Raw genomic sequence first — 15,711 nt, forward strand, 5'->3', positions numbered from 1 at the left:
AATTGAATCACATCATTCATAGATTAAAACATAAACCTATGCTTATGTTTGGATTACATTATATCTTATAATAACTCTACAAATACAAATATGTCTCATCTAAAAGCATAAGAAAACTAAAAACTAGATAAAGTAGACATAAGATGAATGACCCTTCCACATGTAACTCTCATGTTGATTGGGCGGATGTACCTCTTACATGCCCTTATCTAACCTCTTCTACTTATAAAACAACACAAGGGAACACATAAGTGTGTGAAAACATTCGGTAAGTAGGTAAACTATCAAGGCACCACAATCAACTTAAATAAGCTAGAATTATATACTACTTTGTGTTCTCAACATCCTACATGCCTATTTTCTAAAGGTTCAATCCTAAACATTTATAATTAAATCCAATAAATAATCAAATGTGTACTAAATGAAATCCATAATCTTTCAAATCAAATTATAAATCAAAATCAAAATATCAATAAGTCCTTATAAGTCCATCAACCACATGTCATTCTTTCATTAACCTACCAACTCGTCATTGTCACCTCTATGTCTCTCACCTGTAAAAATCAAAAGGAGGAGAGTGAGTGCAAATACTCAATACGTAGAAATAATCTACCCTACAATCAATCAATCATGTTTATCCCTTTCCTTTTCTAATATAGTTTTGTTTTTATTCAATCTAAGGTTGCTCAGATCTCCACCAAATAAAAGGAATCTTTGTACCCACTCTAGTGACCAATCTCTAAGGCTTTTCAATCTTAGTTATCCTATCTCTCTAATAATCAATAGACTCACAGTCCTAGCGTATCAATTAATAGAACCTAAATAACATACTTTATATGTCTTGTTAGGTCGTAGCCTATCAATGACACACAATCCTAATAATTTTCTTTCTTTCTAAGGATACTAATCGACAAACTATACCCTATTTATTAATGTGCTTAAGTCTTGGATACTCTCTCAACCAAACTATCATCTCATAAATCTATGTCATGTAGGTATCAACTTATCTCAAATATCTCAAGATAATCGAATCTCTATCAAAACTTAATCACTCAAAACTCTCCCAGACATCAATCTAGTCTTAATCTATCTCTACATGGGTTTATCAATCATCTCTAAGTATTTCATCAGGCCTTAATCTTTATTTAAAAATCAATCAAGGTTTTAGTCTGTATGACCTATATATAGCCAAGTCACGAGTGCACATTTTCCTCTAGGTACAATCATGCACTTAACCATGTACAGGTGTGTAATGTGTAAAGGTGTATGATCACTATTGTGAAGTCACGATACATTCTTATTCTTGCATGTATGGTCATGCCTCACTCCTCATTGGCGTGTTTGGATAGTACCACAGAGCCAATTGATTTGTACATGTTTATATTGTAATTAATTCATTTATTAATAAAAGTTTGTATTATTTATTCATTTTAAGTTATATCTAATATGTTTGTAAAACTAATATATCCTTAGAACAGTATAATCGTGATAAATGGATCAAATGATTAATCGTGGAAACCCTATGAACATATTAGATAGTCATTCTAGAAATGTTTATAATCTTGGCATTACTTTGACCAAGGGCACGAGTAATGGAGATTAGATTATTGTAGTGTTAAACAACTCCATCGAAAGGTGACAACAGTTCTCACGTGTCGAAGGTGTTAACCAATAGCTTAGTGTAACACTTAGGTGGACGTTATAGACATGTCCATCAAACAAATCCAACTTGAAGATTTTTATGTAGATGGTTGCTCTAATATCTATGGACTAAATCATCTAACTCATAGGTACTATAATCTTTAGACTTGAGATCCCAACCTATCTTGTACAAAGATCGGCATGGTTTAACACCACCCAATGTGTCACTATAGGATAACTATGAAGGTGGAGATTAGTCATACTGAGATTTGTATAAAGGTTATGGTGGATCAATAAAAATTTGTCATTCTTGAGCATAAGAGAAGATATCTTGAATGAGAATACTGAAAACATTGATGACTACTTGAATCTATAGCCATAGTGGGATTAGGTTAGAGCTTGATCTAAATCATTTGATTATTAAAATATATCAGTTCATATCAAGGAGTCATTAAGATAGATACATATCTATGTCTTAGCCTCGACAGATATTGGTTGATGAATAAATTGTATTATACATAACCTTAAAGTTTACAAGGCTTAAAAGTTTTTCACTAACACTCTGTTGATTGGATGGTTATGATGTCTTCCTAGAGTCTAATCTTGGTCTATATCTAAATTCAACCCAAATCCATATATTATTAGCACAATAGAGAGCTTATAGGTCACATGCATATAGGAGTTGATGTGGACTGTAGTGGTATAAAGTTATTTGGTGATAATTTTAGAGTGTTTGGGTTGAGGTAAAATTGGGAATAGACTGAGCTTATCCAATAAGATTGAATTAACCCAATTTGACTTTTTTCTTGACCATGAATAACCTATTCATGACCTACGCATAACTATTCATGGTGAATTAGATTAGGATAAACTTTATCCAAATCTGTGCCGAAAGATCTAAACAAATCATAGATCATGTAGGATAAGGATTAAGGATGAACAATAAAACATACGACTATGAATTGTTGTTAATAGCATCTTATAAATAAATACACGATTGTATAATTTTACATCCTTTTGAAAAATAAACAGTTGAACGTCTGTTCACCCTTTACTCACCCCTCGTGCATAATGCCCTAACAGCCTTTTATGTATGATTTCAACCTCCTTCTGTCCATGCTTCATGTAGATACCAACGTATTGCTCTACTGTGGGTTAAAAAGTGATTTTCTTGCCATGCAGAGATTGAATGAGCTATCAAACCCAGGTATCATATTCTAAACACCCTATGGTTGGTTTGCCATGCTTATGTATGTTTTGTCTAAAACATGATTGAGCAAGAGGATATTTAGTCTATGTGTTTATTTATTAAAATTTTATTGTGTTTCGTTACCCACTCCAGTCTCTAGTGACCCGAAATTTGCCTATAGTACATATATACATAAAAGTTTATATATGGGCGTTCTTTCTTTGGGTGCACAAACATACATCTCCTAAATATTGTTTATCTTTTTCTTCGAAAAACCCTAAGTCAATATCTTAATTCTCTAGTCATACATGACTGTACATATATGCTTGAATTCGAACCTTTGTCACGCTTGTGAAACCATAACTTACCTTGTATAGTGGTTGTGGGTCCGGTTACTATGCACTGGATTTACTAGTCTAAAAAATACTGATAAGGTCTCTGGTTAACCAAAAAAATGATGTACGAGCATACATATTTATATTTTGCTAGCATGGCAACTTGTGTTGTAGTCAACGTATAGGCATACACCTCCCTTTGCACAGTTGCACATCAAGTCAAAATCTAAATTCTAACTCTAATTTTAGCCCTACTTATTTCAAATTCGAATATAAGTCTAGGCAAAGGACAAAATTGCCTCTCGAAGCATACCTAAAGTGTTTCATTAACTATATACCATCGGAGCCTTAAAAAATATCATAGTGTCCTCCCAAGTTAGGAGATTTGTGGTCCTCAATTTCAATATCCAAGGGACCCTACCAACTCCTAAGCAATAAACAAAATCACCTAGATTTTCCAAGGTCTCACATATCCATAACTACATAATGAAAGAAAATAAATTTAAGTTAGTAGATAATGAAAATGAAAACTTTTTCAAATTCTTAAAAAAAATCTACAATTTCCTTACCTAAAAAATTAATAGGTACACATAATTTACTATAGGGGGACGTTTAGAAATGGTGGATACTGATGGATAACATCTTCGTATTGCTTCTATACAATCCACAAAATTGATTTAGTCATCAAGTTCCACACCATGCAGCCCCTTATATAATGGTCTTCGTATTGCTTCTATACAATCCACAAAATTGATTTAGTCATCAAGTTCCACACCATGCAGCCCCTTATATAATGGTATGCATCCAAATCATCAGCTTAAAATAAGAGGTGATTCGAAGCCACCTTTCTATTATATGTCCCCATAATCTCGTGATGTAGAAAATAGAGGACAACAAGCTTGACAACATCCACATCATTGTCACCCTATAATTGGGACTCAAAAGTTACACGTAAATCTTTATATGATACCGATGCAAAACTAGGGAAATAGTGCCACCTCAACCTAGGTCTCCTTGACACTAACACGTATGATTGGAAGTTGGTGTACTCACTAAAAAGTAATCTCGTAACTAGTGCAAACTTTACCAAGATGAAACAAACATTTACTCCATTTACCAAAACGAAAACTCTCGTGTGGGATCTCCTTAATTAATCTATAGGAAAAAGGACCCAATGTAATAGCATGACAATAATCTAGTGCTCCTCCATATCAAGAAGATGTCCAAAACTTGTCCCTCAAAGTAGTCGATGTTGGATCATAGTTAACTTTGCCCTGATGCTTGCAATCATTTCTTTGTGCCTTCAAATTGTTAACTAGACCCTTTATTGGTGGGCATCATTGAATTTAAATTCACCTTTGCGGTTATTTATTGGAAATCTGGGAAAAAGAAAACAAAAAAACATAAGTTAGTAAACAAAACCAATAACTAAAAATAATGCAATACACAAAAACAAATAAAACAAGAAATTTGGTCAAATAAAATGAAAAATAAAAAAATTTTAAAAGTTGTATTGTGTACAGTATAATAAACAGTAAATTCCATTAAATTTTCCATTAAATATAAAGACAATAGTAATAAGGACAGTAGTGTTCACAATCACTTCTATTAAAATTTTGGTCAAAGTTAACATGTACAGCTTTGTAAATAGGACCAAGTACAGTACCATGAACAATGGTGGCGAGTTGTAACAAATATCAATTGTCGCCCATAGGCATCCGACCTATAGATTTCCTCCTTGAACAGTGGTAGGTGGGGTCTAGGACATATCAATTTGCCTTTTAGGCGTCTGCTACCTTTTCCCCCAAACAATGGTAGGCTCAAGGTAAGCGCGACTGCATCCAGCTACCAATTTTTCCCCCCAAACAATGGTAGGCGCAAGATAGGCATGTCGCGCCTACCCCGATTTCGTTGCTGACAACAAGCAATTTTTTGCAATTTCTGACAAATTATGTTGTCTGAATCCATAAACTAAAACATTAACCAGAAACAATATTTCAAACGCTACAAACCAATTTAAACTTTAAAAAAACCAAAGCTTTACTAATCAAAATAGAAATTTCAAACCCTTCACCAACAAAAAAAAATGAAATTTTCCGACAACAATATCAATCTCAACACTTAAATCAGCACCTTACCTAACAAATAAGCATTTTCTATCAACAAATAACCATTTCCAAACTCAAAAACCAAAAATTGCAAAATCTAACCAATTATAAACATAGCCAAAAACAAATACAAAATGAATAGATTATTAATCTATTAAGCCATTTTAGAGATGAATTTAACTAAAAAAGTAAACGATAACAAAGATTTTGAGTCAAAATCGTTAAAAAACTAGAATAGAATGTGAGAGGTAAGAGAGTTTGGCAGGTAAATGATATGGAGTCGGCCCATATTCTACAATCAAGCTCTATCAACTATATCCAAGCTCATGCTCATTCTCCATACCATTCGGCTATAATAGCTCAAATGGGTTCAAATCACTTAATTAGGTGTAATGTGCTCACTTGGGTTCAAGAATAGCATCCAAGCCTAATGAAATTGTTTATTTACTTACGTATTAGCTAAATTTATGTAAATTAGTAATTTATTAGCTCATCATGGGAATTGCAAGCAAGTCAAAGGAGGCTTTAATAAAGGAGAAAAGATGACAATTGGTTAGCTCAAGAATTACCCAATTTGACAAGGGCAATGGATGACACCTTAGGTGGCCTCTTGTCCCCTTTCCTCTTTGAGCAGTCACATAATCTAATGCTATTTGGGTTGAGATCTCAAGAAACCTTATTTTATTATTGCTTGACTCTTTCATGTAAAAAGGTTAGACATTATTGAATGAAAAACTATTCTTGTTGCTTGAGCAAACTTGATCCTTTGTCTATTCTCTTTTTTGGCTAGAATTTGGTGGTGGAACCCCTTGGCTAGTCGGTTGTCCTTTAAGCCTTGGGTCCTTGTTGGTAAATTATTTTGTTATTTTGTGTATTGCTTACTTGTTACCTTAAATTCTAGTCTTGGTTGAAACTTGCATGAGATACATTAGAGGTTGAATTGCTTAACTCACCTTAACTTGAGCTATACTTGTACTTGGACCACATAAGTAAAGTGATGAAAATGAGGTATTCCCCTCATTTTATATATAAGGAGAATTTTGATTAAGCGCTTCTGATTAGCTAAAATTATAAAATGAAAAAAAAAAAGTAAAAAATGTATAGAATGAATAAAAAATCACTATATTTATTAATTTCCCCTTTGTTGACATTTAGTCTTTAGATAGCTAATCAAGAAAGGTTAGGTAAACTTATGCTTGGTCATGTGGGGAGTTTTGTTTTTTGCTCTAACCCAAGGACATGTCATATAGGGGTGGTCAAGGTCTAGTTTGGTGGGTTTACAATATTTTTCAACCCAAACTGAAAAATGATTTGAAAATTTTCAAATCAAACCAAACCAAATTAAAAATATACGATTTGAACAGAATAAAAATCATTCACTTTTAATATTTCATATTCAATAAAAAATAAAATAATTATAGTTATCTAGGACAAAAGACATAATATTTCACTTGTACCTATCTATGTACATGACATCAATAATATCTTTTTTGTGTGAAAGTAATAGTTAAACATAACATACTTAATTTATAATAATCCTATCATAAATATAACATACTTAATTTATAGTAATAACATCATAAACACAATATACCTAATTTATAATAACAACATATATAACATACTTAATTTATAGTAATAACATCATAAACACAACATACCTAATTTATAATAACAACATTATAATCTATAGTCTCTAATATAGAACACTAAATAAATATTGCATAAACATTGTTTACTTTAATCAAACTCAGAGTTGGTTAATTGACAATATAAAAGTAAACATTCATTTTTCACCTTAAAATTTCACTAGATTATAGACATCAACCAGTTAGAAACCGATCCCTTTTCTTTAAGCTACCACATCTCAAATGATACATAATATTTCCTTTATTTCACTCTCTAAGAAAATGTCTTTAAATTGACTCTTGATCTTTTTTCCACTTTTATTCAATTCTAGATGAAGTTTGTGAATGAGTATAAATAAAGATAAGATAAGGTCTATCAATTTCAAAATTCATAAGACTCTAGTAACACATTTCTGGTGAAGATATTCAACTTCAATTGCACAACAATTCAAACAAAACAAAAATTATATCATTAATAATAACAATGCGGCGATTCTACACCTTTCTTTCTCCCCATTACTCAGCGCAATTATAAATTTGAACATGAAACAACACTGCACCATCATCACTTGTGTAAACTTAACAGAATAATCATTTGAATAAATGGAAAACCAATATTTCACTTCTTATCAAATTATAATTTGAAAAGGCTAAAGTGGCATGGGAAGCCGACTAAACACAATTATGATCAGTTGGCTTTATGACAAATGCATATATGACATTATGTTATCAGTTGGGCTAGCAACCAACCACAAACCTGATTAGTAACAAATGCATGTATGAAATGATGGCATTTATCGAGACAAAGACTAAATACAACTTCGATTAGTTGGTTTAAAATGAATGCATATAATTTTATGGAGGATTCATAAGTGTGAAATAAAAAAAGAAACATGAGAGTATTGCTAGGAACAGAAGTTCAAAAGAGTGGTAATGAAAAGGTGCAAATTGCCAAGGATATGACGAAATTATTTCTTTTATTTATTGAAACTATTCTAATCTTATAACTTCTATCGTAGAGCAAGATTATAATTACAACATATAAATTGATATCCTTGACATTGAAAAACTGATCAATCCTATTGATGTCCCATTGTTGAAAGTTAAACCATGTCAACTAATGTAAATTCATAGCTCAAACAACAACTGGAAGCTGGAAACTCAATATACATCTATAACCATGAAAGGGACAAAAGCAAGCGAACGATTTATTAGTGATGGCAAGTTAAATGACAACTTAAATGTGTCTAATGACAACGAATTGATTGAAGCTTGAGATGATGACCGAGACCATAAAAGATGGTGACGGAGCTATAGTTATTTTCCAGTGAGAAAGAATGATATATATATATATATATATATATATATATATATATATATTTATTTATTTATACTAAACTACATTTTATAACCCAAACCAAACCAAACTGTAATTTTTTAATGATTTGGTTTGATTTTACAGATTGAACCGAATTATGCATACCTTTAGTGTTATGTGATAGCTAGCACCTATTTGGGCTTTGTACATGATTTCCAATTTATACAAAGATGCTTAAAAATGATAATAATATTATTAGAACAATATTATGTGTGCTCACTTTGGGTACACAAATATGTATATATTTACATGTGTTATCACATGATTGTATTTTACTTTATTCTTAATTTAAAATTACTTAATCATGTGATGACATATATAAGTATGTATATAGTTTTATTGATATTCTTATTCAAAGACCAATATTATGTGTATCTATTTTAAGTATATAAATAAGTACACAATCTGTGTTATTATGTGATTAGATATTACTTTATCATTAATTCAAAATAATTCAATCATATAATAACACACATCAAATATATACTTGTTTGTGTACTTAAAGTAGGTACACATAATTTTACAATTTTTCAAATATCAATTAAAAGAATATTTTTGAGTTGATATGTGATATATATGAATAAAATCAAATTATTTAAATTTATATGTACAAACTTAGTTGATAGCTTATGATTAAGTATATAATTGTTTATTTTTTTCTCAATTTAAAATTACTCGATTAAATGCTATCATCTCAGTTTATAGAGATTAGTATACAATTTGTATATGTGTAGTATTACTATGTGATATAAGTATGTGTACCTAGTTTTGAATTTTAAGTATTTAATTGAATAAATAAATCATATATCATCGTATAATTAAATAACTAATAAAATCATTTAATTACGCACATCAATAATCATAGAATAAATAAAATTATATATAAAAATAAACTATAAACCCTTATATGAACATAAATTAGTAAGATTTATTACGTGTCTTTTGTAATTGTATTATTATAAATAAAAGGATGATAATATAATTAAATAATTTTAAATTAAAAAAATTATAATACACTATTATTTATAAAAAACTTTGTATATGCTATTTTTGCACCTACTTTTATTAAAAGCAAAATCTACGCCAGAGAGTCCACATCCACGTATACAGATGAAATAAAAATACCATTTTTGTTCCTCGAATTAGAGTTTGGTTGTTAATTGATTTTACTTTAGATGATGGACGACATCCCTACTCTCCCTGACGCCGCAACTCCGCTTCTTGAAGATAGCGTTGATGGCTCCGTTGACTACAAAGGCCGACCAGCCAAAAGATCCACTTCTGGCCGCTGGAGATCTGCATCTTTCATTATTGCTGTTGAGATGGCTGAGAGATTCGCCTATTATGGTATTGGTTCCAACCTTATTACCTACTTGACTGGCCCACTGGGTCAGTCCACTGCAACGGCGGCGGAGAACGTCAACGCCTGGTCAGGCACGGCCTCGCTTCTGCCTCTTTTAGGAGCATTTGTTGCTGATTCTTTCCTTGGACGTTACCGTACTATTGTTGTCGCCAGTCTTATGTACATTCTGGTGAGTTTATTCATTTCTGAATTGTGGGATTTGTTTCATCGTAAAGTAGGCTTGTATTTTTTTGACATTTTGGTTTTGATTGTATGTTAAAGTTCTTAACTTTAAATGCTCATATGTTAATGCTAAGTTTTAAATCAAGTGATTTACTGAGAAAGAATTTGAGTGCTTTCTCTTAGCAAGTTTCTTTCATGTTTTGGCTTTCACTGTATTGACCTGAATTTGTATGATTTTAACAGGGACTGGGCTTGCTGACTTTATCAGCTATGTTGCCATTGCCCGACACTTCTGATTGCCAAAACACAAATAAAATCAAATCATGTCCTCAATATCAGTTCCAAGTAATTTTATTCTTCTTCTCTTTGTACTTGGTAGCACTTGGGCAAGGAGGGCACAAGCCTTGTGTTCAGGCTTTTGGTGCGGATCAGTTTGATGGTCAGGATCCAGAGGAATGCAAGCTGAAAAGTTCGTTCTTTAATTGGTGGTATTTCGGAATCTGTGGGGGAACCTTGTTAACACTTATAATCTTAAACTACATCCAAGACAACCTCAATTGGGTTCTTGGGTTTGGACTTCCATGTATATTGATGGTTATTGCCCTGTTTATTTTCTTGCTTGGAACCAAGACTTATCGATTTAGCATAAAAGGTGATGGGAAAAGCCCGTTTGTGAGAATTGGTAGTGTTTTTGTTGCTGCTGCTAGGAATTGGCGAACTACTCCTTCTGCTATAGCTCTTGAAGAGGAAGCTCGTGGAACCTTGCCACATCAAAATTCTGAGCAATACAAGTAAGGAAAACATTTGAATCATTTGAAATTTAAAAAGAAACAAAAGAACTCAAGCCATCAAGTTATTCTGTGAAGAAATATGATGTCCGAAAATTTATATGAGATCTGTTCGTGCACAACTGCAACTTGTACTGCAAAGTAATTTGAAAGGAGTGAAAATTTATTCTTCAAGGATTAAAATTTCACATAAAACTAATCACTTTGTTTTGCTTTATATAACATTTTATAACATTGAAAAGTCATATATAATTATATTTTTACGGTGCTATTGTATTAAAATTCTTAGGTTTGGTGAAACTTCATCTTCTGCTTACCATCAGATAAACATGTACACATGCAATACCATGAAACTTGTACAAAGATATTACTGATGCAACCATAAAGAGGATCCCTTGTTAGTGGAGAAGTACTCTGTTCTCTATTTGTTTCCAGGACTGTTGCTTTTTCTGGTGGTTCTAAATTCTTAATGAATTGTTTTTAGAACATTTGATGCAGTCAATATATCATACTGAAATGAAAATCTCGCAGGTTTCTCAACAAAGCCCTTCTTGCACCAGATGGTTCAAAGGAATATGGGAAGTTGTGTAGCATCAGCGAAGTTGAAGAAGCAAAAGCATTTCTGAGGCTTGTTCCAATATGGGTTACGAGCTTGATTTATGCCATTGTGTTTGCTCAATCTTCAACTTTCTTTACAAAGCAAGGAGTTACAATGGACAGATCAATTACACCAACCTTTGACATACCAGCTGCTTCACTTCAATCCTTCATAAGCCTTGCCATTTTTCTCACCATTCCCATCTATGACCGTGTTTTTGTTCCTATTGCAAGAACCTTCTCCGGGAAACCTTCTGGCATTACAATGCTTCAAAGAATTGGAACTGGGATGTTTTTATCTGTTTTGTCGATGGTGATTGCAGCATTAGTTGAGATGAAGAGACTTAAAACTGCTAAAGAATATGGACTGATTGACAAGCCAAATGTGACAATTCCAGTAAGTGTGTGCTGGTTGATTCCTCAATATATCTTGTTTGGTGTCGCTGATGCTTTCACCATGGTTGGTCTTCAAGAATTTTTCTATGATCAAGTCTCATCTGAATTAAGGAGTGTAGGTCTCTCACTATACCTCAGTATCTTCGGTGTTGGTAGCTTTCTTAGCAGCTTTCTAGTATCTGCCATTGATAAAGCAACCAGTGGAGATGGCCATGAAAGCTGGTTCCCTAATAATCTGAACAAGGGACATCTTGATTACTTCTATTGGCTTCTTGCTGGACTGAGTATTATAGAATTTGTGGTCTACTTGTATTTTGCAAAGTCATACATTTATAATAAGGGAAGCAAAATATGAATGGACTTCACGATAAGGAATGTTGTTGTTGTAGCTAGCTAGCAAAGATCATGAGGTTTCTTTTGAATATAACAGCAATTGAAGCAAGTACAATGAGGTTGGATTTCTGTCCAACAAACCCAGAAGCAAAATAGAATCCCAAGGATTAGATATTCGTGGGAGGAAGAAAAGAATGTGACATTGTATATCTGGAGTGTTCTTATACTAGTTGCTATGGCTTTGATGTAAATAATACTTCAAATTGAGCTTCGAATATTGTTAGGTATGCGTATGAAAAGAAATGGATATTGTCACTAGTATTCATGTTTAAATAGTGCATTTTCATACTATAAGTTTTGGAAATGAATGAAGTCACTTCGAACAACCAAGATTTAATCATGCAACAGCAGGAAAATTCAACTTAGATAAAGATACGGTTTGTATAAGTACTGTTTATTATAAAAAATGAAAGATTATATAAATTATTTTAAAAATTATTAGGTATAAATTGTTACAATATTTGATAAATTTTGATAAAAATTTATAAATATAAATAATTATTGTGTTTGGTTGGAAGTAATAAAAAAATATTAAGAAATTATTTTACTTAAACGCCTTCAGTATAATTATTTTAAAATATTTTCATGTTACTTGTTATATTAATTGAAAATTAAGTTATTTTAGTTCTAAAAAATTAATAAAAATATAATTATAACAAAATTAAAACTACATTAGTAATTTTTTAATACATAAAGTGAATATTACCTCTTATTTTATCTGTCACATAGTAATAGAAGATTATTGAAATCTTTTATTTCCTGTCAAACCAAACAAAATAATTTTAGTACTAAGTGTGTGTGTGTTGAAAAAAAGAGTTCGTTAGGGAGTTAAGAGTGAAATTCATTTAGAATAAAAAGAGAAGAATAAGACCCTATGAGTTAGTTTAAGTGGTAAAGGGAAAGATTTTCTTTACAAAATACTAGGATTTGAATAACATACCCTCTCTTATATGAAAGGTCAATGTACGAGGATAAAGTCCACCACCAATCCCTATGGCTAGTAAATGCATGGAAATATAACTTCAATAATATAGTTTTCCCTTAAAAAAATGTCTCATGTGATGGCAAAAATACAAGGTTGTCTCTAAGAAATGACAACTCCCTAACATAAGTTTCTCCTAAAGAAATGTTTGGTATGACATCAAAAGTCCAAGATTGACTATATAAAATTATCTGAATTTAATTTTTACAAATGTTAAGGTTGACTTCTTATTCCTTGTGTTTCTTCTCAAGCAATAATGCTCTTGATCCATGTGATCATGTTGCAGCCAATACAAAAATAGTGTCATGTCTGTACATCCCAAACACCCTACATATGCATTGCGCTCTAACAGGTTGATATGCACTATTCTGTCCTCCATTCTTATTTGATTGTGCTTTGTATAGATATTGAGGTATGGATCTACGTTTGGTTTTAAAGCAATTTCTATACCTTCCAACGACTGGGAAAAACAAAAAAGTCGTCAACGCAAATATAATTTTTATAAACACTCTTTGAGTGCCTATATGTATGTTTGTTGTTTAATTAATCTACGAGAGAGATTTATGTAGGGATTTATGTTTTTTTAATATTTTTAAAAATTGTAATTGATGATTCTGTTGTTTGAAGATCATAAATTCTTACATCCACTATATGTAACATACTTAAGATCACAGTTAACTCTAGGTATATCAATTTAAATGCCAACCTAATCACATTAACATGAATCACATATAAAATTACTACTCTTAGACAAAGGGAGATTGGACTCCAAAGAAATGAAACAATTCACTCAAACTTAATGCTTTAGATCCCCTGATTTAGAGGGATTAGGTTGAAAATCAAGATCTAACTCTCTAGAATTGAAAATAGCAGTTATAAGGGAAATGCACATCTTGATATAGGGCTTCTTATATAAAATTCCAATGTGTAAACCATCAAAATCGGCATTTCTACCCTTTGTACAGGTGTTCTATCAAGACGATTATTTTTAACTCTATCCAGAGCATATTCTTGACTATGGAATGAGTGTTCAATCTATTGAAACGTCAAGAAATATCTTTATGATAGTCAAGGTTGTTTTTTCACAAAAAAGCGTTAAACAAATACTAGTCACAAGCTAGCTCTACTATGTATGTTGAGTTTGTAGCATGCTATAGAGCATCAACTCAAGTTTGGCTCAAGAACATGATTTCAATTTTTCTTTTTTATTACCAGGGATCACTACTTGACTTCACCGAACAAGTATATCTTGGAGTACAGTGACTAGACTCACAACCATTATATCAGATAGTTTAGAACATAATTTCAAATTATGAGTTGTGGATTCTATAACTAGGATTATTATATTTTTTTGTGATAACATGGTGGTGATGTTTTACTCAAAGAATAATAAGATCAATAAAAGATCCAAGTGCATGGAGATCAAAGTCTTGGGTTATTCTTGGGCTAGTGGGAGTTATGTTTGTTCCATTAATTATAATGTTTTATTGACATTGTTTTAAAATCATTATTGTTTATATTTTTTATAATGCGCATTATGAAATTTAATGCAACTTAGTGACTTAAGGCATGTAGTTTTAATTATAACAATTGCATTTGTATATTACTATTGTTAATTTTGAGATGTCATATTAGTGACATGTAGGCTGGATTAAGCTTGTGGGCTTGTTTAAAGGTTGACAATTTCATTTGTTGTGAAATTACGTACCAGTAAGAAAATGTGATTGTAATTTTTATGTTTTATTACAGTTTGACAAAATTTCCTTACCACAATACTAGACTTTGATCTAACCATAAAATTATCTAATATAAATGACTATAGAAGTTTGTGTGTTATTTTTAGTCCAAAGGACTATTTCCCACCCAAGTTTTATCTCAATCTCAAAAGCATACTCATAGTAGTTTAAAAACTCAAACATCAACTCATGAGCTAACTTTCGTAGAATTTTCTATTAGAGGTAAGGGTAAAATTATCATTTTATCACTAAATCCTAAAATTCCAAAAAATTATATCATTTTTTCCCTTTAGTTTAGAAAACTAACAATTTTTCTCCATAATTAAACTTTAAAAAATTGTATTTTTCCCCTAGGGTTTCAATTTTTTCAGTGGCTCAAGGGAATTTGCCCATCATGGTGAAGAAGCATAGAACCAATTGTTAAACACTTTTGTATGGCTAATATGAACCTAGAGAAGGCTGAATAGGTTGTTAAAAAAAAAATCTTTCTTAACAACCAATTTTATGTAGAACAACAATAAATATCAAAGCAAAATTCTATAGAACATAGTAGCAATAAATAACAATAACAAAATAAAATTTTATAGAACACAGAAGCAATAAGGAACAATAACAAAGTAAAATTTCAGAGTACACAACGACAATAAATAAGTAAGAGTAAACAATGCAAAACAACTTAAGCAATTAATCAACAAACAACCGACAAAAATTAAACAATTGAGTTTTAGAAAAGCTCAACTTTAGAGTGGTTCGGAGCTTTCTCTTGCAAACCTCTTACGTCCACTTCTCTAATCAAATCGCCTAGAGTTCTATTGTCTCTTGGAAATTTTTTACATGTAGTATATTTAGGATTGCCCCTATTACACTAGTTGATACAGGATTACGCCTAAAAGGTTTAATTACAAAGAGATAAAAGTATTGAATGCCTCTATAAGTTTGTAAATACAAGATGAGTGCACTTAGACTCTGAATCAATAAAGTGAAACCTTGGTGAGAGTTACAAAGAATTAGAGTC

General features: G+C 31.5%; 1 protein-coding gene across 1 annotated transcript; it reads left to right on the top strand.

Moving 5' to 3' along the window:
• The first annotated feature begins 9,350 nt into the window (after positions 1-9,350).
• Positions 9,351-12,251, top strand: LOC123207818 (protein NRT1/ PTR FAMILY 5.10-like). The gene is made up of 3 exons (XM_044625296.1): positions 9,351-9,811; positions 10,048-10,595; positions 11,124-12,251. Exons 1-3 carry the CDS (start codon positions 9,455-9,457, stop codon positions 11,938-11,940), a joined length of 1,722 nt encoding a protein of 573 aa, XP_044481231.1. The 5' UTR covers positions 9,351-9,454; the 3' UTR covers positions 11,941-12,251.
• Positions 12,252-15,711: the final 3,460 nt, after the last annotated feature.

This window comes from Mangifera indica, unplaced genomic scaffold, assembly GCF_011075055.1.
Source record: "Mangifera indica cultivar Alphonso unplaced genomic scaffold, CATAS_Mindica_2.1 Un_0107, whole genome shotgun sequence".
NCBI classification, from domain to species: Eukaryota; Viridiplantae; Streptophyta; class Magnoliopsida; order Sapindales; family Anacardiaceae; genus Mangifera; species Mangifera indica.

What these genes read in the sequence shown, in the direction of transcription:
- LOC123207818 (XM_044625296.1), top strand. Translation starts at nt 9,455, where the DNA reads ATGATGGACGACATCCCTACTCTCCCTGACGCCGCAACTCCGCTTCTT. An exon ending in CCAGTCTTATGTACATTCTG is followed by an intron (nt 9,812 to 10,047) that starts GTGAGTTTATTC and finishes TGATTTTAACAG; the next exon opens with GGACTGGGCTTGCTGACTTT. An exon ending in CAAAATTCTGAGCAATACAA is followed by an intron (nt 10,596 to 11,123) that starts GTAAGGAAAACA and finishes AAAATCTCGCAG; the next exon opens with GTTTCTCAACAAAGCCCTTC.